The following is a 25029-nucleotide window of genomic DNA, read 5'->3' on the forward strand; positions in this document are numbered from 1 at the left end:
CTGTTCCCACCAAGGTGATCCATGTGGTACCAAATCCAATGGTTAGTTTTCAGTCTTCATAACATACAAATGCTTTCAGCAACCTTTGACACCACTGGCCCCTAACTCTCCCTTAAAAAACTCTTTTCTTGGCTTGTGGAACACCACCCTCTCCTCATGTTCTTCCTACCTTTCAGGCTACTCCTTCTTGGTCTCCTTTGTTGGCTTCCTCTCTCGTTCCTGATCTTTAAGTGTTGGAATACTTCAAGGCTCCAACCTTGGCCTCTTTTCTATCTGTGCTTCCCTCCATGATTTCCTCCAGTTAACTGGATTTAACACAGTTCACATGGGGATGATGCCCACATTCATATCTCCAGCCTAGACCTCTCCTTTGACTCCAGACCTATATATCCAATTGCATATGTATATATATATAAAATGGCAGCTCAAGCTTAACAAATCTAAAGCTGAATTACTAATTTTCCCTTGTATCTGCTTCATGACCTGTATCCCCTGCCTTGCTCAAAGCCTCTATCAGAGTGTATTAGCTTCCCATTGCTGCAGTAACATTGCCACAAACTTGGTGGCTTAAAACAACACAAACTTATTCTCTTACAGTTCTGAAGGACAGAAGTCCAAAATTAATCTCACTGGCAGAATAAATATGTATGCAAGGTAGTGCTCCCTCTAGAGGCTCTAAGGGAGAATGCATTTCCTTGCTTTTTCCAGCTTCTAGAGCTGCATTCCTTGGCTTATGGCCTCTCCCTCCAATCTTCAAAGCCAGCAGTGTCGCAAACCTGCTTTAGTCCTTAAACTGCCTCCTCCTTCTATGTTGTCACATTTTTTCCTGCCTCCCTCTTATGAAGATACTTGTGCTTGCAGTTAGGGCTTGCCCAGATAATCCAGGATAACTCCCCATTTAAAAATACTTAATTTGAACAAAAATGTTTACAGTTTGCATGGAAACTCAAAAGACCCCAAATAGGCAAAGCAATCTTGAGAAAGAAAAACAGAGCTGAAGGCATCAGACTCCCTGACTTCACACTATACTACAAAGCTACAGTCATCAAAACAGTATGGTATTGGCACAAAACTAGAAATATAGATCAATGGAACAGGATAGAAAGTCCAGAGTTAAACCCACACACCTATGGCCACCTAATCTATGAGAAAGGAGGCAATAATATACAATGGAGAAAAGACAGTCTCTTCAAAAGTGGTGCTGGGAAAACTGGACAGCTACATGTAAAAGAATGAAATTAGAACATTCTCTAACACCGTACACAAAAATAAACTCAAAATGGATTAAAGACCTAAATGTAAGGCCAGACACTAAAACTGTCAGAGGAAAACATAGGCAGAACGCTTTTTGACATAAACTGCAGCAAGACCTTTTTAGATCCACCTCCGAGAGTAATGAAAATAAAAAGAAAAATAAACAAATGGGACCTAATGAAACTCTAAAGCTTTTGCACAGCAAAGGAAACTATAAACAAAACAAAAAGACAACCCACAGAATGGGAGAAAATATTTGCAAACGAAGCGACTGACAAGGAATCAATCTCCAAAATATACAAACAGCTCAGGCAGCTCAATATCAAACAAACAACCCAATCAAAAACGGGGCAGAAGACCTAAATAGACATTTCTCCAAAGAAGATGTACAGGTGGCCAAGAAGCATGTGAAAAGCTGCTCAACATCGCTAATTATTAGAGAAGTGCAACTCAAAAGTACAATGAGGTATCACCTCACACCGGTCAGAATGGCCATCATCAAAAAGTCTACCAACAATATATGCTGGAGAGGGTGTGGCGAAAAGGGAGCCCTCCTACACTGTTGGTAGGAATGTAAATTGGTACAGCCATTATGGAGAACAGTATGGAGGTTCCTTAAAAAACTAAAAACAGACTTACCATATGATCCAGCAATCCCACTCCTGAGCATATATCTGGAGAAAACCATAATTTGAAAAGATCCATGCACCCTAATGTTCATTGTAGCATTATTTACTATAGCCAAGACACGGAAGCAGCCTAAATGTCCATCAAAAGAGGAGTGGATAAAGAAGATGTGATACACACACACACACACAGAGGAATATTACTCAGCCATAAAAAAGAATGAAATAATGCCATTTGCAGCAACATGAATGGACCTAGAGATTCTCATACTGAGTGAAGTCAGACAGAGAAAGACAAATATCATATGATATCACTTACATGTGGAATCTAAAAAAATGATACAAATGAACTTATTACAAAATAGAAATAGAGTCACAGATGTAGAAAACAAACTTATGGTTACCGGGGGGAAAGAGTGGGGGAGGGATAAATTGGGAGATTGGGAATGATATATACACATTACTATAGATAAAACAGACAACTAATACGGACCTATTGTATAGTACAGGGAACTCTACTCAGTACTCTGTAATGAACTATATGGGAAAAAAACTAAAAACAGTGGATATATGTATATGTATAACTGATTCACTTTGCTGTACACCTGAAACTAACACAACATTGTAAATCAACTATACGCCAATAAAATAAAGTAAAAAAAAATCTTAATCATACCTGCAAAATCCGTTTTGCTACACAAGGTGACATTCATAGGTTCTGAGGATTAGGATGTGGACATCTTGGGGGCCATTATTCATCCCACCACACATAGTAAATGGCATCACCATTGTACAGTTGCTTAAATTATTATTATTATTACAATTATTATTATTCCTTTCCCTCAAACCTTACATTCAATCGAGCAGAAAATCTTTCGGGGTCTACCTTTAAAACACAGCAAGACTTTGATAGCTTCTTACCACCTCCACTGCTGTCATCATCTTGCCCAGATTATTTCAGTGACCAATATCTCTATCTTCCAGTCTGCCCTTAACTGAGCAGCAGATTGACTCTTTAAAAATGTCAGATTATGTCACTCCCCTAATTAAAGCACCTGAATGTCTGGCTATCTCACTGGCCTTTGTTTACCCCTGACTTCGCCACATCCTACTCTCCCCTTCCTGGCTGTGCTCCAGTCCCACTGGCCTTCCCTCTGCTCCCAGAGCGGGAGTCCCACCTGGCATTCGGATCTCAGGTTCTGTTCACTTCCAGAGTGAGGCCCGCTTAACAACAGTCTTCCAGTTCCTCTGCCCCTTTCAACCTGTAAGTAGCTCTTACCATCCATAGCCCCTAAAATTCTGATTTATGGTCTGTCTCCCCAGCTAGAATATAATTTCTAGGACTTGCTCATTCATGGCTGTTTTCCAAGCACCTAGACCAAAGTTTGGCACATAGTAGGCAATAAATACTTGATGAAAAATGCACATGAATCTTCTTTGCTCCCTCCCACTTCTGACCACCTCTCCTAGGAGCTGTGGAGTGTGCAGAAAACAAAGAAGGATGTGGCTGGCTGTGCCCCAGAACTGCAAGCTCCCCCCTCCCTCAGAGAGATGTACCTGGAGGACTTTCTGGGCCTGCACGTCGACCACGAGGACTCTGCTCAGGGCGGGCTGGGCCACGTAGATGTAGCGGTGCCTGACGTTCACTGCTGAGGCCCACTGGCAGGGCTGGGTGGCGCCTCCTTCCCTTTGAGGACAGATTTCTTCCTGTAAAGGAGATAGGTTGCCATATGTCTTCTTAATTTCCTGTTCCCCCATCATTGCTGGGTTCCCTCTTCCCGACCCTGCTCTGTCCCTTTCTTTCTGTCTCGGAATTCTTCACATCCAAAGAGCACAGCACGTGAGCCCTCCCGCACCACCAGGTTTTCACTCCACGTTCCGTTCATCTTTCACCTCCTCCTGCTCTTACTGAGGCTGTAACTCCCTTTGCCGGCCTCTCAATCAGCAGCTGCGTGGTCCGTGTTCTTCCACTCTTGCGAGCTACCTTCTCCCTTTCCTCATCCCCATCCATCGTATAAACAACTTCTGTCAATGACCAGACTCCTGAAGGAGTTACCTGTGCACTCTCGGCTTCCTCACCTCTCATAAGCTCCTTAATCCTCTGGCTCTAGTCCTCAGCACATAGCTGGTGGTGTTCTCACCAAGCTCTAGGCTGACTTCTCAGTTATTACATTCAAGCTCTGCCATCATTTTATTTGAACTTGGGGCATCATCTGACAGCGTCTTGACTACTCCTTGGTTCTTTTCCCTCCATCCTCCCCAGTGGCTGATCCTTCTCTGTTGCTCAGTCCTACTCTGTTTGCTGATCTCTAGATGCCGGGATGCTCAGAGGTCGCTCCTGGACGACTTCTCTAAAATCCACTCCCTTTGCTAATCTTTGTTAATCCACGCCTATGACTTTAGACACAATCTACGTGCTTACAACTCCCAAATTCATATCTTTCACTCAGTCCTCTTCTCGGAACTCCAGACTTAGCCACTTCCTAGGTCTACTTGGCTATTTAATTTACATCTCAAATGTATAAGTCCAAAATCAACTCTCAATTTTGCCTCCCAATCCTGCTCATTCCACTCAAATAAATGGCAGCTCCCTTGTTTTAATTCCTTAGACCAAACCTTTCAGGTCATCTTTGACTGCTTTCTCTCCCCATGCCCTCAGCCTTCATCCAATGCATCAAAAATCATTTCAGTTTTACCTTCAAGAATATATTCAGAATTAAACTTTCCGACCACTGCCACCTCTGTCACCTTGGCTCAAGCCACATCTGTCCGTTGAGTAACCGCTACAGCATTCAGACTGTGCTCCTTGATTCCACCCTGGCCTCCTGCTAGTTGTTCTTGACACAGAAACCACAGGGATCACTGTGAAACACAAGTCAGCTCAACTCCCTCCACCACAGGAACATTCTTTCTTGCTCAGAACAGGGTCCAAGTCTTCCCTGAAGCCAGCGAGGCCCTGAACACTCTAGCTCCTCTGCCCACCTCTGCCTTTCTCCTCCTTTTCCCATCCTCCCTGTGCACACGGCATGCTTGCTCTTCTGCACTCACGCCGCCCGCCTGCACCAGGGCCCGTGCAGCTGGCTGTTCAGCAGATGTCTACCGGGTTTATTTCCTCATGTCCTTTGGGTGTCAGCTTACGTGTCGTCGTCTTGAGACACCCTCTCTGGTCTCACCTAGCTTAGCGCCCCGGCATCCTCACTGCCTCACCTTGCTGCGTTTGTCATCTACCACTTGACCTTCTGCATTTGTCTGTCTACCTATGTTTAGTCTTTCTTTTTTCACTAGATAGTAAACACCTTGAGAGCCCGCTCTTTGTTGGGCTCACTGCCATACTCTTAGCACCTAGTAAAGCTCCTGACACAGAATTGGTGCCTAAAATATATTTGTTGAATGAATAAATGAGAGAAAGGGGGACCTTCTTTTCCCTTAGTCTTCCATGATACACATTCTCATGTTTCTCCTCATGACTCGTGTCCAACACTGTCTCAACCTTTGTGGTTCCTCTCGGTGCATCTGCCCCTTAACTGCTGATGCCTCCCAGGGTTCTGTGCTAGGCGCCCGACTCAAATCACTCACATGCACCCTTGGCGATTGGGTCTCCCATCCGGGCTTTCGTCAGTACCCTCATGCTGATGGCTCCCAGATCTGTCTTTGGCTCAGAACCACCTTCCCCAGTTCCCACGTGGTTCCCCTACAGTCACCTCATACACAACCATCCGCATCTGAACCGGTCCTCGCCTCCATCCCTGCTCCTCCTCTGGGTCCTCATCAGCATCTGGTCAGCCAAGTCCAAAGCAGGAACACCATCTTTGATTCTTCCTTCTCCCACACAAGTCACTGTGAATTAGTCCTCGAGGACTACAGAGATTGCCTCCTAAATCTCGGAGTTCTTCTACTTTCCATCTCCAGCCCCGTTTCTTTCCTAAATGGCTGCAGTAGCTTTGAAACAGGTCTTTCTCCCTTTACACTTGCCACTCTCTGTCATCACATTTAATCCTCACAAGAACCCCCATTTGCCTGTGAGAAAACGGAGGCTTAGAGGGGTTAAGTAACTTTTCTAAAGCCACTTAGCCTGCTGAGTGACAGAGGTGGGACCTGAACCCACCTGTGCAGATCCTGTTCTAAAGCCTGTGCCCTATTAATCCTGCCACTTCCTGCTAGGCAAAGTGGACATCTCCTCCAGCAGAGGGGCCGGAGATGAGATGCCAACCTCCTACTCACTCAGCACTTGAGAAAGAGGGTCAGCTCATTGTAACCCTCCTGTGAGGTTCTAGACATTTTTTAGATGAGGAAAATGTTATTTGGGACTGTTCCATAGCTCACGGAGGTCTTGTGTTGCCTGAAATGCCTACGAGACCTCTCTTACTGTGTCTTGTTCCAGTTTCTTCGGAAAACTGAACCCTGGTTAGGATTTGAGAGATGTCCCCTACAAGCTACAGGTTAGGTTTATTGCAAATGTATGAGAAATTAGTGCCAATGTGATGGGTTACAATTATTCAAACCTAACTGCTAGAAATTTACTAGGACCACTCTTTCTCGATGGTTTTGTGGCTATCACGTGGAGGGAAAACTTATCAGAGGTAATACTTTAAAACACGATTAATTCAAAGGAAATAGCCTGGAAAGCAGCTGCTTCCAAGCTGCAAATGTGAGAAATGCGACGCTCTGAGGTACACCACCAGTCAGGACAGCAATGCAACACACTTGTTTCAGGAACTTGTCTGGGCCAGGCCCACTTGCTCCATTAGCTCCAAGCCCGTTCCTGTGCCCCAGTTTTATCCACTGTCTGTCTTCAAGGAGAGGGCATGTGGGGGCTTTTAGATGACTCTTGGATTAATGCCATACTTCTACCCTCAAGTCGCTAGGGATTAGAAGAAGAGGTCAGACCTCGAGCAAGAAACCACCAACACAACGCCGAGTGGGATACCGGTGGGAGAGACAGAGCTGTGGGCCGGGGGAGCACAGCTCTGGAGGACGCCTCCTGACAGCTGGGTCTTGAGGGTTGGAAGGGCTTTTCTGGACCTGCTACCCGCAATCATCTCTTTTGCCTCTGCCCACTGCATGTCACGTTGCCACTTTCTACCTGGCCTCTTATTTGTTCACAGCAGCTCTGATGTGTGGGCCATTCACACATTTCAAGCTCGCTCCCTTGTTCCCTGGAGGCCACTGAGGGCCTCCAAGCTCTAAAATCTACTCAGTGCTTCCCATTCCCACCACCACTGGCTTAACCCAGGTCACCACCCTCACCTGGGTGATCACAACAGCCTCTTCACCCCCTTCTGTGTTTCTAGTGCAACCCTTCTGATCATTACCCGCCGTGAGGCCCTGCACAGGTCCCAAAGCACCCTGATCCTGGCCATCCTTCACTTGAAGTTCTTCAGTGCTTCCCATGAGAACTCCTCAGCTTTGACCCTTACCTACTGTCATCGTAAATCTGAGGCCCTTCCCACATCCATTCGTCCTTCCAGGCATAGAGAATATTTGCGGTTCCCTGAATGTGACCTGATGTTTTATGCCTCTGTGCTCCATATTCATGACATTTCCTTTCGAAACCCATCACCAATTCCCACCTGTTCTTCACAGCTGAGCTCAGGCATCACCTGCCCCAGGAGCCTTCTCTGACTTTGTCCCCCAAGGTCTGGAGAGACCTCTCTCCTCAATGTTCCAGTGCACCTTACACATCCTTCTAGCAGCACTTGTTTGGCAGCTGTCTGTTCACACTTCTGTTTCCGTCATTTGACTGCAAACTCGCAGAGGCCAGGAACCCATCCGTCCGCCCTGGGCCTCCCCTCAGGCTCAGTGCATGCAAGTGGCCGCTGGAGGAAGGAATGAGAGTTTAAGCCTCATGTACTCCTTCCTTAGCCTTGAACCACATCTGGAGCCACATCGCATGTAGCAAATGGAATTTAAGAAATCAGTGGCACACATGGTGAAAGGCTGCCTCTCAGGATGCTGTGTGTGAGGTGGACGTGCCCCAGGCACAGACACTTACGTAGCTCATGAAGATCTTCTCCGTGGGTCTGAGGTGCCTCTGGATCTCACAGTCCACTGGGTGCAAGATGATTATACCATCGTCGGAGAAGATGTAGAACATGTTTCCCACACTGAGACCTGCAAGGAGAAGCACAGCCATACTTATGCCCCTCCTAGCAGTTGGTCCCCAGGCAGGGTCACATGCCACATCAGGCACAGATGAAACCTACAGCTTGGCTGCGTCTGATACAGGCACAGAGTACAAGGCCTGGTCGAGGTGGGGTGAAGAGAGATGAGCAGGCAGTATGTGGGGAGCGAGTGCCCGAGGGCTGCGAATCAGTATGTACACCGAGGGCTCTGCAATCCCCAGGCTGTCCTCCCAGACACGCATACCTGTGCCAGGTCATCCAGGGCTGGCCGCCAACCCAAGTTTTCAAATAAGTGATAGCCTTGGCTTTGACATACATTTGACCTTTTCTGTTCTGAAAGGCAAAGTCTCCCATGGTCCTTGTCAACCAGTCAAATCAGAATAGATCAGGTGATGCCAAAAAAGCAAAGGCTTTTATTTTTTTTAAACACATTTATGTACCGTGCTGCTACCTGGGATGTGAGGGCCTAAGCAAGCTGTGGCTGGTATTCCTTTGTCCAAACCAGGCCTGTCTGTGCCCGTGGCCCTTCCTTCAAGACAGTTTGCTCCAACATCTGCCCTACCAGTTTCCCTACAGCAGCCCCAGGCCAGGCGACGGAGCCCACAGCCTGGTTAGGCCACCTGCCTGCACCCCCATCCCAGCCCAGGACTGTTTGGGGAGAAATCTCCTTAGACCGGCAGAGAAGGGGCCTTGGGGACAAGTTAGTTCAGCCTCCTTATTTTAAAGACAAAGAACCCGAGGTCCAAGACGGGGAGGGGCTCGGTTGAGGCCTTGTGCCTTCGTGCCCCAGCCCTGGGCTCTGTCCCCTCACCCTGCTCTCCATAAAAGGTCCACATGGCACAAGGGTGGGCAAGGTCTAGAGTTCTCCCTCTTTCTCCCCTCCCCTTCCTCCCTCCCTTCATTTCATTTGAAGGTAAAACATTGAAAAGATTGCTATGGATTCTAAGAGAATTAGCTATGTGGAAAATTCTCTCTTTCCAGTCATGCTGAGAAAACCAGTGTATTGACTTAACTGACTAGCTGGGTAAGTTTTTAGTGAGTTAGAAAATAAAACAGGCAAATAGGAATCACTGTTCCACTTGCTTTCAGGGGCTCTGCAGGTCATTTTCACCAGTGCCTGTGGTTCCCAGTTTGGACAGAGGTCCCTGACTGTGTGACACAATCTCACCTGCCTCTGGTTCTGTGCTGAGAGGGGCTCCGGGCAGGAGGGCTCCTGCCACTAAAGATAGCTAGAAGCCAGCCTCTCAGAAACTGGGAGCACACAGGAGCACTGCATAAGTCCCAGTGGGAATCCTGGAGTGCTGGGCAGCCTGTCCTGAGAGGCCAATGAAGCAGGCCAGCGCCTCCTACACGGCAGCCCAGTGTTTGGAGTGGGCTAGGTAGTACACATTCGCTCTGACCCCAATCTATCCTGTCTCCAGGAGGACTTTCTCTTCTGTACACTCTCACCTGGCACGCTTCTCTCACTCAAACCTGTAGGGGCCAGAGGGGATCCAAGTCCCTGCAAGACCACACACCCTGCAATAGCCTCCCAAGGTTTTTTGAAAATCAGTAGCTGGAAGAACCCACATGAGATGGAGAGCTTCGTAGAGCCCACGTGGGCTTTGCAGCTGTGGTTACACTGCAGGCTGAGCACCGGGCCTTGTCACAGTCGACAGTGCAATGTGAGGCTCAACAAGGCCTTGCTCCACAAATAACTGACTTCACCAGAGAGCTGGCCTCACGAGCCAGCCCCTGGAAGGTTCTGCTTGTGATTAGCTTGACCAAGGGGGCACACAGGAGCTTTCTCTGCCTCTTTGCGCCCATCGTTTCACTGCTCCTATTGAGAGCTGACAGCGCCCTGGAGCCCTGCTGGCTTCTTTGCTTTTGCTTCTATATTTCCCTATCTCCAGGCCTGGAGTTTGAGCAGGGAGGGGTATGAGCAGCTAGCTGTCCAGGCGTGATGGAGTTTGTTCGCTGCTGGGCTGTCCAATATTAGCGCAGCATCAGCCAGCCTAAAGCCCCGAGGCAGCTGTGGGTCTTAAGTTGCCCTTTGGGCCTCCAGAGCTGCATTTAACACTTCCAGGGCCTCCTGCATTCTCTGCAGGTCTCCACTTTAGAAATTTGGAAACACCCCTCAGAAAACACCTTTTAAAGACACAGAGCCAACGCTCTCTGTGTGCACTGTGGCCTAGGGACTAAGTTCAGGCGGTGTCAAGGGACCACTGTCCATGATTAGCAACTGCTGCTCTGACTTTCCTTCTGAGGATTCCTGAAGCCCACGGGCAGCAATCCCTCATTTCCCAGGCTCTGCCTTTGTTTCGCTCCCAGACTTACTGTGTGAGCATTTGTGCCTGACATTCAGGAAATTACTCTGAGTGCGTGTATGCGTGCATATGCTAGACTGTAGGTAACATGGAAGTTCTTAAGGAAAAAATATGAGGAAATATGATGGGTTTTAAAGAAGGAAATTTAGTGCTTAGCCCCGAAATTGCATGGTGCTTTCTGCTGCTTCTCATACCGTCCCTCTGTCCACCTAGCTGGAGAATAAGTTACCTCAGGGGATTTGGACTCTCTGGTGGAGGGGTTCATAGGTAGGGTTGGGGTCCACGAATGCATGTACACCCCACAGAGTGACTCGGGCTCTTTAACCCAGCACCCACATGTGCCCGCTATTTTTGGAGCCATGTTATTAGACCATTTTTGATATACAAAAATGGCAATTTTGTATGGCCCAACCTAATATCTACAGATTGTTAGATAGATATAAATTTTAAAAACCCATTCATTTAGAAATATACATGTAAACATACATTTACAGAAATCATGGTAGCTTTTTAGTTCAGCATTTCCTCAAAGTATACACTAAACCCCAACACCAGTATCAGTTACTGGAAAAAAGTCTAAGGCCCAGCTCTGACCAGGACCCCTGCTAAGAAGCTGGCTTTAGTGGAGGTTTCAAAATTGCTTTAAATGGAAACTTTCGTTTTAAAAATTCTAATCGTCTAATGTCCGTTAAAGACACTAGTAAGTTTAAATCTGCCTCAAGTGTGCCACTTGATTTTGACATGGACTTCCCCTCTCCCATCTGATTTGGCCAGTGGACCCCACTTGTGGGGACTGCTTGATGTCTGGAAAAGCTGTTGGTGGCTTATGGAAAGATGGCCTGTTATGGAACCATGAACACACGTGATCACAGGCACGACACAGAATAAGAAAGCTTGGTACCTTCTTCTCGCCATAGAATGTTTGCAACTGCAGCATCAGAGAACGGTGAAAGCAGGAATGTGATGGAGGGAAGGAAAAAAAAGAAGAAAGCAACTTCAGAACCTTCCTTGTAGTGATTCAGTTCATGAACATACTGGTATCTAGTCCATCATGTTTAGAACCTGCACCACTCATGGCCCCAGCAATACTGAGGGGGGATGCTGGACGTGGACAAATGCTTCCAGGGCTCAGGACCCTTTTGGTTCCTAATAAATCAGGTTACAGGATCACAGAAGCTAATGGGACTCTCCTCTTCTGTGGATGATAAAGAGCAAGCAACGTCTCTCCCAGACCTCCTGGTCTACTTCCAGGACCAAGCTGGTTTTCTGCTAGGATTCTCCCTAGGAGGACCATCTGCAATACTTCTGATTTTTTCCCTTGATGATAAAGACTCAGCTTAGAGCCTTTGATCAAGGGAAAGAGACCGTGTCTAACACCCATATCCATGAAATCAACCTTGCAGGGTCTCTTGGGGAGCAGTAGCTACGAGGGAGAGCCTGCTTAGCACCCCTGGTGGGCAACAATCCCTGGAGTAAAGACAGGTGTGTGAGAGTGCACAGGCCAGTTCCTGGGCTGTGGATGGGCAGCAGCAGCTGGTGCGTGGTCAGCATGAACACTTTTGTGGATGAGGGACAGAGCAAGTAGGAGGCAGAACTGGGGATATGATACGCGAGCTTCCTTGTGGTCCTGGGTTCTGTCTGCTGTCCAGAGTTTCCCTGTCTATGCCTCCAGAGTTGTCTAGGTTTACAGGGAAGGTCTACCCACCTCTGGCCACCCTCTGTCCCCAGCTTTGAGCACAGAAGGATATGAGGTTTACCCCTGTCTCAAGGGGCTCATGATTGGTGGCTGTGGCCCTTGCCACCCAACATCCCCCAACCAGCTCAGTGAGGAGCTCAAAAGCAAGCGTGGACTCACGGGTCTTTCTAGCCGAGTCTTCGATGAAGAGGGAGGAAATATCTTCGTCCACACCCACTTCATTTTTGGCAATGCAGGTATACGCCCCTGTGTCTTCATACCGAACACTGCCGATGTGGAGTTCGCTCCCATTGGCTGTAGAAGGGACAGTGCTCAGGGCGGCCTGTTCAGCTGGGACCTCCATCCTTATCCCTTCTCCCTTCTATTGAGAGTGTTGAGGTTAAAAGCACAGCCCCTCAGCAGGGCTGAGGGCAGCCAGTACCCTGATATACGCCCAGGAAGGGCTGGAACAGCAGAAATGAACTGCAGGTGACCTGGGACCTGATTGACAGCGTCTCATCATTGTGCTCAGAAAGATCTGTGTGAGTCCAGAAAGCAGGGAAACTGGGGGAGATATCTGTTTGCTCCCCGAACGTCTGACTTAGAAACAAGTCACTCCTCTCATTTTCATTCCTGGGGAGAGCGTCAGCTTGAACTTGATGGGAATAATGGCAGAGAGACACCGAGCGGAGCTCTTACCTAAAAGGGAAAGCTGTTTCGACATCTGGGTTGAGACATCCATGCCATTTTTTAGCCAAGTGATTCTGGGCATAGGAATGCCCTCTGCGTGACATCTCAGGCTAGCTGCCACTCCGGGTTCCTGTGCCTGGGTCTCTGGATAGACACGGATGACGGGTGGCACTGTGGGTGAGAGTTAGTGCTGGTGAGAAAAGGCCTTCACCTGCCTCAGGCCTGTGGTCCAACTCTGAGACCCTGCCCAGAGGGCTGAACCGAGAGACAACTCTGGAGTTCTCTTTGTAACCAGCTTGCAGTCATCCTGCAGCAACTCAAGCCCTAAAAGAAAGGGCTATAAAATGGATTGCTGACAATAAACATGTCAGGCTTTGTACGCTGTAATTCATGGCGTTCATCATTATTCTAAATATGATCAGAGAGACATCCAAATATTTAAGGCTGTTTCAGCTGCTACACGTAAAGAGCAACAACTGCCAAAATTTATTTCTGAATGAATAAAATTCAGATATATTATTTCTCTTATCGGAAAGCCATTGGACAGGGGCTTAATTTCTTGCAGGAAGTGCTTCACAAAGTACTTATGGGCACTGACTGGCAGGGCTCCTAATTACATCACTGCTCTAGGGAAGACCATTGGTTTTCCAGTGGGTCATTTTTATTTTTCCACTTCTCATCCCCGGAACATGGGTGAAAGGCAAGTGTGCCCTCCTTGGCTCCTGACTCACCCATGGGTCCTGGCAGTCAAATTCAGGGCTGGGGATGTGACCAGGTCCACTCATCAGATGAGCATCAGTACCCTCTACCCTCTGGCCTTTCCTACATGGGCTGTCTCTGGGGCAGGAAGGAGTGAGGACTGTCTGGAGGATCTTCCCTCCTACCCCTAGCTCTGGGCCCAGGAAATAAAATAATTATCATTTTCAGTGGAATTTGGGGCTCTTATTCATGCATTTTTCTCTATATACTTCCAAAAAGGGTTTATGAGAGCTTCTGTAAAGGCACCTGGATATTAAACTAAACAACAACAATAACAAAAACCACATCATACACCTTTTGGAAAGTTGGGAGATGCATTCTTTGCCTTGAAGCCAGCAACTACATTTTTCCAGAGTTATCTGGACACTCCTATTGTCCGATAAAAGAAAGTGACCCAGGGCAACTTTCCTGGTGGTCCAGTGGGTAAAACTCTGCGCTCCCAATGCAGGGGGTCTGGATTCGATCCCTGGTTGGGGAACTAGATCCTGCATGCATGCTGCAACTGAGAGTTTGCATGCCGCAACTAAGAAGTCCACATGCCGCAACTGAGTCCGCATGCTGCAACTGAAAGATCCCGCATGCCACGACGCAAATCCCATGTGCCGCAGTGAAGACCCAGCACAGCCTAAATAAATATTTTAAAAAAATAACTTAAAAAAAAAGAAAGTGACCCAGTATGTTAGGAGAGAGATTTTTCTTGGGACTAGAGGTGGAACAAACTGACGCATATATAGAAGGAAGTGATAATGTTGATCCTAGAACGTGAAGATTTCTAGTGATCTGTGCTTGGGTAGGCTGAGGACAAAAGAAAAATTCTATTACCTTATTGTGAGAAACAGATGCTGCAGGTCCTGTCAAAACCCAGGAGGCTGGTAATAATCTGATCAACTTAGCCTGAGTTTCAAGGCTTTCCTCTGGTTGACCTATGGGGCAAAGTAGGGGGCCAAGGACAAAGCCAAATGGATAGCTGGCAAAGGGCACAAACCCACCTTCAGAGTGGCCAGAGCTGTTTCCATAACATGAGCTCAGAGGCACCCATGACTAACCACACACAGACCAAACAATAATAAAATCTGAGTCATTTCCTTGGTTTCTCTCTGTTTGCAGTTCTGGGGGAGAGTCCCAGGGTGTGGGAGAAGGTCCTTGTCATGGGTCAGGCCACTTGGGATGGATGAAGGAAAAGGGGCTCTAGCTAAGGCGTATCTGGAGGAATGCTTAGAACACAGAAGTGGATCTCTCTTCTCTGATTCCCCTTGGTTCACAGAAGGAAGAAACAGTGATTTATCTAGGAAAACTTCCTATACCCTGAATTTGTGGTAAAGAGAGGAATGGGGTTCAAGCTGCAGAGACAGCAGAGCATTTTTCAAGAGGCTATGATTCAGAAGGACAGAGATAGAGCGGTGGGGCTAGGAACACTGGACTGGTGGGGAGCTGGAGACGGGGGTAGAGCAGCCCGGGCTCTAGAACGTGGGAGGCCAGGACCTGGGAGTGAATAAACTTGGGCTCCTGCTAGATCACCATTTATTTATATAAGCCTGCCAAGCAACCACAGAGTAAACTTAAAGAAGGTGAGGGAAGAATCAAGAGAGAGAGAAGCAGAAAGGAATGAATCAATTTGCCAAAAAAGAGTGGAACTGATAAATCTGAGACCTGGATGTTCGTGAAAATGAATAAAATAGCCAAATTTCTGGCAAGTTTGTTTCGTGAAAAAAATAAAGAACACAGAGGAGATGAAAAAAGATGGAAGTACTTTGTTCAATTATAGGTAATAAACATGAAACTCTCAATTAAATGAATCACTTAAAAGGAAATTTTAAAGTATTTACATGGAATCAAGAAGAGAGCATTTAAAACATTTTAAAGCACTACTTTTCAGTTATGCAGTGAATAAGTTCTAGAGATCTGTTACACAATATAGGGCCTATAATCAGCAATATTATGTTGTGCACTTAAACATCTATTAAGACAGCAGATCTCATGTTAAGTGTTCTCACCACAAAAACGAACCAAAAGAAAAACAAAGGGACACAAGGAAACTTGTGGAGGCGATGGGTATGTCTGTGACCTTGACTGTGGTGGTGGTATCCTAGGCGTATACATGTACAAGTTCATCAAATTGTATAGATTAAATATGTGCAGTTTTGGTATATAAATTATAAAGCTGTTTCTTTTTCTTTTTTTCTGCTGCCTCAGTTATCCTTTATTTGTAGTTTACCTTGAATTACTCTGGTGACCTATTCAGGTTTTTTTTTTTTTCTTCAATTCACGGTGTCTCGGCACACCTACGTCACCGGCTCCTTTACAAAGAAAGTCCATAAAGCTGTTTTTAAAAAGGCACTACTAACCCCCAAAGAACCCTGGTTAGTTTCATAGGGAAGTTCTTTTGTACACTTCAGGAACAGATAATTCCTAGAGCATACAGCAGAGAAGATGTCCCAAATTTTATAATGAAGCTGTATAACCTGGACATGGAAACCTGCCAAAGAGAGCACAAAATAGATGATTACAGACCTAACTCAGTCAGCACTAGGTATACCGAAATCCCAAGTAAAATATGGTAGAGTAGAAATCCCAAGTAAAATATTAGCAAATCAGGATTCTGGACAAGATGGTAGAGTAGAAGGACTTATGCTCACCTCCTCTCACAAAAACACCAAAATCACAACTAACTGTTGAACATCCTTCGACAAAAAAGGCTGGAACCTACCAAAAAAGATATTTTACATCCAAAGACAAAGAGGAAGCCACAAAGAGACAGTAGGAGGGGAGCTTTTGCGATATAATCAAATTCCATACCTGCCGGTGGGTGACATACAAACTGGAAAATAATTATATCACAGAGGTTCCCCCACAGGAGTGAGAGTTCTGAGCCCCATGTTAGGCTCCCCATCCTGAGGGTCTGGCATCAGGAGGAGGAACCCTCAGAGCATGTGAATTTGAAGGCCAGTAGGGCTTGAGTGCAGGAGCTCCACAGGACTGAGAGAAACAAAGACTCCATTCTTGGAGGATGCACACAAGATTTCACATGCACTGGGACCCAGCACAAAGCAGTGACTCCATAGGAGCTTGGGCTAGACCTGCCTGAGGGTCTTGGAGGGTCTCATGGGGAGGCAGGGGTTGGCTATGGCTCACTGTGGGGGCAAGGACACTGGCGGTGGAGGGCTCAGAATACTGATCAGTGTGAGCTCTCCATTTTGGCAATGAGGCCTGGCCCCACCCTGCAGCCTGCAGACTCCACTATGGGACGCTTCTGGCCAAACAACCAGCAGGGTGGGAATCCAGCCCCACCCATCAGCAGACAGGCTTCCTAAAGTTGTACTGAGCTTACAGCTGCCTCTAAACACAACACTTGACACGGCTCTGCCCAAGAGAGGGACAAAACCCAGCTCCACCCACCAGAGGGCAGGCAACAGTCCTTCCCACCAGGAAGCCTGCACAAGCAGCAGGACCAACCTCACCTACCAGGGGGCAGACATCAGAAGCAAGAAGAACTATGATCCTGCAGCCTGTGGAAAGGAGACCACAAACATAGAAATTTAGACAAAATGAGATGGCAGAGGAATATATCCCAGACAAAGGAACAAGATAAAAACCCAGAAGAACAACTAAGTGAAGTGGAGATAGGCAATCTACCTGAAAAAAAGAATTCAGAGTAATAATAGTAAAGATGATCCAAGATCTCAGAAAAAGAATGGAGGCACAGACTGAGAAGATACAAGAAATGTTTAACAAAGACCTAGAAGAACTAAAGAACAAACAAACAGAGATGAACAATACAATAACTGAAATGAAAAATACACTAGAAGGAATCAATAGCAGAGTAAATAAGGCAAAAGAACGGTAAGTGAGCTGGAAGACAGAATGGTGGAAATCATTACTGTGGGACAGAATAAAGAAAAAAGAATGAAAAGAAATGAGGACAAGCTAACAGACCTCTGGGACAACATTAAATGCATCAACATTCACCTTATAGAGGTCCCAGAAGGAGAAGAGAGAGAGAAAGGACCTGAGAAAATATTTGAAGAGATAATAGCTGAAAACATCCCTAACATGGGAAAGGAAACAGTCACCCAAGTCCAGGAAGTGCAGAGAGTCCCAGGCAGATAAAACCAAGGAGTAACACACCAAGACACTTAGTAATTAAATTGACAAAAATTAAAAACAAAGAAAAAATATTAAAATCAACAAGGAAAAAGCAACAAATAACGTACAAGGGAATTCCCACAAGGTTATCAGCTGATTTTTCCGCAGAAACTCTGCAGGCCAGAAGGGAGTGGCATGATATATTTAAAATGATGAAAGGGAAAAACTTACAGCCAAGAATACTCTACCCAGAAAGGCTCTCATTCAGATTTGACAGAGAAATGAAAACCTATACAGATAAGCAAAAGCTAAGAGAATTCAGCACCACCAGCCCAGCTTTGCAACAAATGCTAAAGGAACTTCTGTAGGCTGAAAAGAAAAGAACACACTAGAAACAAGAAATGAGAAAGCTCACCAGTAAAGTCAAACATACAGTAAAGGAAGGAAATCATCTGCACACAAATATGATATCAAAACCAGCAATTGTGAGAAAAGGAGAGTACAAATGCAGGATATTGGAAATGCATTGGAAATTAAGAGACCAACAACTTAAAATAATCTTGTATATGTATAGACTGCTATATCAAAACCTTATGGGAACGACAAACCAAAAATCTACGTTAGATACATACAAAAAAACAAAAAGTAGTCCAAACACAACACTAAAGATAGTCGTCAAATCCCAAGAGAAGAGAACAAAGAGGAAGGGAAGAAAAAAGTCCTTCAAAAAGAAATCCAGGGCTTCCCTGGTGGCGCAGTGGTTGAGAGTCTGCCTGCCGATGCGGGGGACACGGGTTCGTGCCCCAGTCTGGGAGGATCCCACATGCCACAGAGCGGCTGGGCCCATGAGCCATGGCCGCTGAGCCTGAGCCTCCGGAGCCTGAGCCCCACAACGGGAGAGGCCACAACAGTGAGAGGCCCGCGTACTGCAAAAAAAAGAAAAAGAAATCCAAAACAACAAAATGGCTCTAAGAACATATATATTGATGATCACCTTAAACGTAAATGGATTAAATGCTCCAACCAAAAGACACAGACTGGTTAAATGCATACACAAACAAGGCCCGTATATATTGCTGCCTACAAGAGACCCACTTCAGATCTAGGGACACATACAAACTGAAAGTGAGGGGATGCAAAAACATATTCCATGTAAATGGAAATCAAAAGAAAGCTGAAGTACCAATACTCATATCAGACAAAATAGACTTTAAAATAAAGACTATTACAAGAGACAAGGACACTACATAATGGTCAAGAGATCAATTCAAGAAGAATATATAACAATTGTAAATATATAGGTACCCAACAAGGAGCACCCCAATATATAAGGCAAATACTAACAGCCATAAAAAAAGAAATTGACAGTAACACAACAGTAGTGGGGGACTTTAACACCCCACTTGCATCAATGGACAGATCATCCAGACAGAAGATCAGTGAGGAAACACAGGCCTTAAATGACACAGTAGAACAGATGGACTTAATTGATTTTTACAGAGCATTCCATCCAAAAGCAGCAGAATAAACATTCTTCTCAAGTGCACATGGAACATTCTCCAGGATTGATCACATGCTGGGCCAAGAAGCAAGCCTCAGTAAATTTAAGAAAATTGAAATTATATCAAGCATCTTTTCTGACCACAATGCTATGAAATTAGAAATCAACTATAAGAAAAAAAACCCCCAAGAAACAAACACGTGGAAGCTAAACAATATGTTACAAAACAACCAATAGATCACTGAAGAAATCAAAGAGGAAATTAAAAAATACCTAGAGGCAAATGAAGATGAAAGCACAATGATCCAAAACCTATGGGACACGGCAAAAGCAGTTCTAAGACTGAGGTTTATAGCAATGCAATCTTACTTCAGGAAACAAGAAAAATCCCAAATAAACAATCTAACCTTACACCTAAAGCAACTAGAGAAAGAAGAACAAACAAAACCCAAAGTTAGTAGAAGGAAAAAAATCGTAAGATCACAGTAGAAATAAATGAAACAGAGGCAAGGAAAACGATAGAAAAGACCAATGAAACTAAAAGCTGGTTCTTGGAAAAGATAAACAAAACTGATAAACCTTTAGCCAGACTCATCAAGAAAAACAGGGAGAGGGCTCAAATCAATAAAACTAGAAATGAAAAAGAAGAAGTTACAATGGACAGGACAGAAATACTAAGGAAGAAATGGACAAATTCTTAGAAAGGTACAATCTCCCAAGACTGAACGAGGAAGAAATAGAAAATATGAACAGGCCAATCACAAGTCCTGAAATTGAAACTGTGATTAAAAAACTCCCAACAAACAAATGTCCAGGACCAGGTGGTTTCACAGGTGAATTCTATCAAACTCTTTTTTTTTTTTTTTTTTTTTTTTGCTGTACGCGGGCCTCTCACTGTTGTGGCCTCTTCCATTGCGGAGCACAGGCTCCAGACGCGCAGGTTCAGCGGCCATGGCTCATGGGCCCAGCTGCTCCGCGGCATGTGGGATCTTCCTGGACCGGGGCACGAACCTGCGTCCCCCGCATCAGCAGGTGGACTCTCAACCACTGCGCCACCAGGGAAGTCCTATCAAACTCTTTAGAGAAGAGTTAACACTTATCTTTCTGAAACTATTCCAAAAAATCGCAGAGGAAGGAACACTCCCAACTCATTCTATGAGGTCACCATCACCCTGTTACCAAAACCAGACAAAGATACCAAAAAACAAAAATTACAGGCCAATATCACTGATCAACATAGACACAAAAATCCTCAACAGAATACTAGCAATCCAAATCCAAGAATACATTAAAAGGATCATATACCATGATCAAGTGGGTTTTATCACAGGGATGCAAGGCTTTTTCAATATCCACAAATCAGTGTGATACACCACATCAACAAATTAAAGAATAAAAACCACATGATTGTCTCAATAGATGCAGAAAAAGCTTTTGATAAAATTCAACACCCATTTATGATAAAAACTCTCCATAAAGTGTGCATAGAGGGAACATACTCCAGCATAATAAAGGCCATATATGACAAACCCACAGCTAACATCATTCTCATCAGTGAAAAGCTAAAAGCATTTCCTCTAAGATCAGGAACAGACAAAGATGTCTACTGTCACCACTTTTATTCAACATAGGTGTTGAAATTCTAGGCACGGCAATCAGAGAAGAAAAGGAAATAAAAGGAATTCAAATTAGAAAAGAAGAAGTAAAACTCTCACTGCAGATTACATGATACGATACATACAAAATCCTAAGGATGCTACCAGAAAACTACTAGGGCTCATCAATGAATTTGATAAAGTTGCAGGATGCAAAATTAATACACAGAAATCTCTTCCATTCCTACAAATGAACAATGAAAGATCAGAAAGAGAAATTAAAGAAACAATCCCATTTACCATTGCATCAAAAAGAATAAAATACCTAGGAATAAACCTACCTAAGGTGACAAAAGACCTGTACTCTGAAAACTATAAGATGCTGATGAAAGAAATCGAAGATGACACAAACAGGTGGAGAGATATACCATGTTTTTGGATTAGAAGAGTCAGTATTGTCAAAATGACTACACTAAGCAAGGCAATCTACAGATTCAATGCAATCCCTATCAAATTACCAATGTCATTTTTCACAGAACTAGAACAAAAAATCTTAAAATTAGTATGGAGACACTAAAGATCCCGAATAGCCAAAGCAATCTTGAGAAAGAAAAATGGAGCTGGAGGAATAAGGCTCCTTGACTTCAGACTATACTACAAAGTTACAGTCATCAAAATAATATGGTACTGGCACAAAAACAGAAGTACAGATCAATGGAACAGAACAGAAAGCCCAGAAATAAACCCATTCACCTATGGTCAATTAGTCTACGACAAAGAAGGAAATACTATACAATGGAGGAAAGACTGTCTCTTCAACAAATGGTGCTGGGAAAACTAGATAGCAACATGTAAAAAGATGAAATTAGAAAATTCTTTAACACCATACACAAAAATAAAGTCAATAAGACTGGATACTATAAAACTCCTAGAGAAAACATAAGCAGAACACTCTTTGACATAAATTGCAGCCATATGGTTTTCAAGTCGTCTCCTGGAGTAATGGAAATAAAAACAGAAATAAACAAGTGGGACCTAATTAAACTCAAAAGCTTTTGCACAGCAAAGGAAACTATAAACAAAATGAAAAAACCCACAGAATGGGAGAAAATATTTGCAAATGACATGATTAACAAGGGGTTATTATCTGAAAGTTACAAACAGCTCATGCAGCTCAATATTAAAAAAACAAACGGGGCCTCCCTGGTGGCGCAAGTGGTTGAGAGTCCGCCTGCCGATGCAGGGGATACAGGTTCGTGCCCCGGTCTGGGAGGATCCCATATGCCGCGGAGCGGCTGGGCCCGTGAGCCATGGCCGCTGAGCCTGCGCGTCCGGAGCCTGCGCGTCCGGAGCCTGTGCTCCGCAACGGGGGAGGCCACAACAGTGAGAGGCCCGCATACCGCAAAAAAAAAAAAAAAAAAAAACGACCCAATCAAAAATTGGGCAGAAAACCTAAATAGATATTTCTCCAAAGAAAAGATACAGGTGGCCAAGAGGCACATGAAAAGATGCTCAACATTGTTAATTATTAGAGAAATGCAAACCAAAACTACAATGATATATCACCTCACACCAGTCAGAATGGCCATCATCACAAAGTCTACAAACAATAAATGCTGGAGAGGGTGTGGAGAAAAGGGAACCCTCCCCTACACTGCTGGTGGGAATGTAAATTGGTACAACCACTATAGAGAACAGTATGGAGGTTCCTTAAAAAACTAAAAATAGAATTACCATATGATCCAGCCATCTCACTCCTGGGCATATATACAGAGAAAAACATGATTCAGAAGGATATGTGCACCCTGATGTTCACTGAAGCGCTGTTTACAATAGCTAAGACATGTAAGCAATCTAAATGTCCATTGACAGATGAATGGTTAAAGAAGATGTGGTACATTTATATAATGGAATATTATTCAGCCATTAAAAAGAATGAAATAATGCCCCTTGCAGCAACATGGATGGACCTGGAGATTATCATACTAAGTGAAGCAAGTCACACAGAGAAAGACAAATATCATATAATATCACTTATATGAGGAATCTATAAAAATGATACAAATGAACTTATTTATAAAATAGAAACAGTCTCACAGACTTAGAAAACAAATTTATGGTTACCAAAGGGTAAAGGTTGGGGGGAGGGATAAATTCGGAGTCTGGGATTGACATATACACAGTACTATGTATAAAACAGATAATCAACAAGGACCTACTGTATAGCACAGGGAACTCTACACAATTTTCTGTAATAACCTAAATGGGAAAATAATTTGAAAAAGAATAGATAAATGTATATGTATAACTGAATCACTTTGCTGTACAGCTGAGACTAACACAACACTGTTAATCAAGTATACTCCAATATAAAATAAAAATTAAGAAAAAACTGATGGACCTAGAGATCATTATGCTTAAGCGAATAAGTCAGACGGAGAAAGAAAAATATCATATATCACTTACATGTGGAATTAAAAAAAAAAGATACAGATGAACTTATTTGCAAAACAGAAACAGACTCAGATTTCGAAATGTGGAATCCAAGAAAAAATGATACAAATGAACTTATTTGCAAAACAGAAACAGACACACAGACTTTGAAAGCAGACCTGTGGTTGCGGGCAGGAGGAAATGTTGGGGGGGGGGAGGAATAAATCAGGAGTTTGGGATTAACATGTACACACTACTATATGTAAAATAGATAACCAACAGGGACCTACTGTATAGCAAGCACAGGGAACTGTACTCCATTTCTGTAATAACCTATATGGGAAAACAATCTGAAAAAGAATGGATATATGTATATGTGTAACTGAATCACTTAGCTGTACAGCTGAAAGTAACACAACATTGTAAATCAACTATACTCCAATATGAAATAAAAATTAAAAAAACACAAAAAACAAATACCCACATAAAAATATTAGCAAATCAAACCTAGCATGGTATTATTGGGTAGGATGTATTATTTTCCGTAAGATGGTACAGAAAAACCTCACGACCTTTTTGGCTAACCCAATAAAAGAACATACTGTGACCAAGTATAATATGTTTCAATGACTAACTATTAGGAAATCTATAATTAATCATATGCAAGTCAAAGGCAGTCAAAAAAGTAAAACCATTTGATTCTCTTGCTAGACACTAAAAGGCCTTTGAAAAAAATTCAAAATCCATTTCTTGAGGGAAAAAAACCTCAATAAAATAGGAACAGAATAATATTTTCTTCCTACAATGAAGAGTATCTCTATAAAAAGTGGGACCAGCACCAATCTTTTCAGAATGGTGAAACACCAAGTGGGGAAAAAACAAAAAGGAAAGAGGAAAGGAGGCAATATCAGACTCTCAACATTTTGCTGGATGTTACTGTTAATAGAAGGCAAGAAATGAGAGGGATAAATATTAAAGAGGTGGAGAAAAATGATACTTTACCTGGATATGCTCCAGATAACAAACCAAAAGTGTAAGGTTTAATAAGCGAGTACCATAAAGGGGCCAGTACTCAGACAGACAAAATTAATAGCTCACTTATGTACCAGTAGCGGCCAGATAGAAAACACAGTGGACCGAAATGAATGAAACTATAACATCTCACTGAAGACATATAAAAAGACTTAAAAAATTAGAGAGAGATGATCTTGGATAGAAGACTTACTGTTGTTAAGAAATAAGATACTCCAAATTACACCAAACATTTAATCTCATTCCAGTTAAAATCAATTGGTGGGGTCTTGACAAAATAATTCTCAAATTTAGCTAGAAGAAAGAATGTGAAAGAACAGCAGAAGAAATTCTGAAAAACAAGAGTGATGACTGTCAATTTTCCATACCAGATATTACAAAGTATTTCAAGTATTACAATAGCAAATAGGGGGAGGGGGAGAGGCAGGGGAGAGGGAAAGGCAATGTGGGGAGGAGAGGGGAGGGCTGAGGCACTTCCCAGCTTTGAGTCCAGCAGCACATTATGGTCTTTATAGAGTTTACAAAGTTCTGTCAACTCAATATTGTACGGTCAACATTTATTACATCCCAACCAAGTGTCAGGCATTACACACAGAGCCGTGAATAAGATCGACCCAGTCCCTGGCCTCATGAAGCTTTCTGTCAGGGGGAAGATGAGTAACATAATGGCAAGTGTGATGAGGATTACCAGAAGGCAGCTTTGGGGACATAAGGACACGGGTCTGGGAAGACTTATCAGAAGAGAGCACTTGGATCTACTCTCTCCACCTCACAAAGGAAATACTGACCTTCCTTATGCCTGTGGGGCCTACCCCTTTATTGATAGTAGATTTGTCCAGTGAACTGGTGGTTTGTGGACCACCTCAGTGAGGTGCCCAGTAGCCAGCACAAGCCTTGAAGACTAGCCTTTGCCTCTGCCCTGCCCTTTGATGGGAATCTGTGGACCCAGGAAC

General features: G+C 44.1%; 1 protein-coding gene across 6 annotated transcripts in view; it reads right to left on the bottom strand.

Moving 5' to 3' along the window:
* The window catches only part of FSTL4 (follistatin like 4), a 731471-nt gene that overhangs the window by 18164 nt on the left and 688278 nt on the right, over positions 1 to 25029 (bottom strand). For 4 of the 6 annotated variants that reach the window (XM_060091934.1, XM_060091937.1, XM_060091935.1 and 1 more), the window contains 5 exons: positions 12683 to 12844; positions 12164 to 12298; positions 11210 to 11236; positions 7873 to 7991; positions 3438 to 3587 (listed from right to left, as the gene is read on the bottom strand). In XM_060091934.1, coding sequence (XP_059947917.1) covers positions 3438 to 3587; positions 7873 to 7991; positions 11210 to 11236; positions 12164 to 12298; positions 12683 to 12844 — 593 coding nt within the window. The remainder of the gene's footprint in view (positions 1 to 3437; positions 3588 to 7872; positions 7992 to 11209; positions 11237 to 12163; positions 12299 to 12682; positions 12845 to 25029) is intronic. The other 2 variants (XM_060091938.1, XM_060091939.1) reach the window with 2 other exon arrangements.

Source organism: Mesoplodon densirostris, chromosome 3, assembly GCF_025265405.1.
Source record: "Mesoplodon densirostris isolate mMesDen1 chromosome 3, mMesDen1 primary haplotype, whole genome shotgun sequence".
NCBI classification, from domain to species: Eukaryota; Metazoa; Chordata; class Mammalia; order Artiodactyla; family Ziphiidae; genus Mesoplodon; species Mesoplodon densirostris.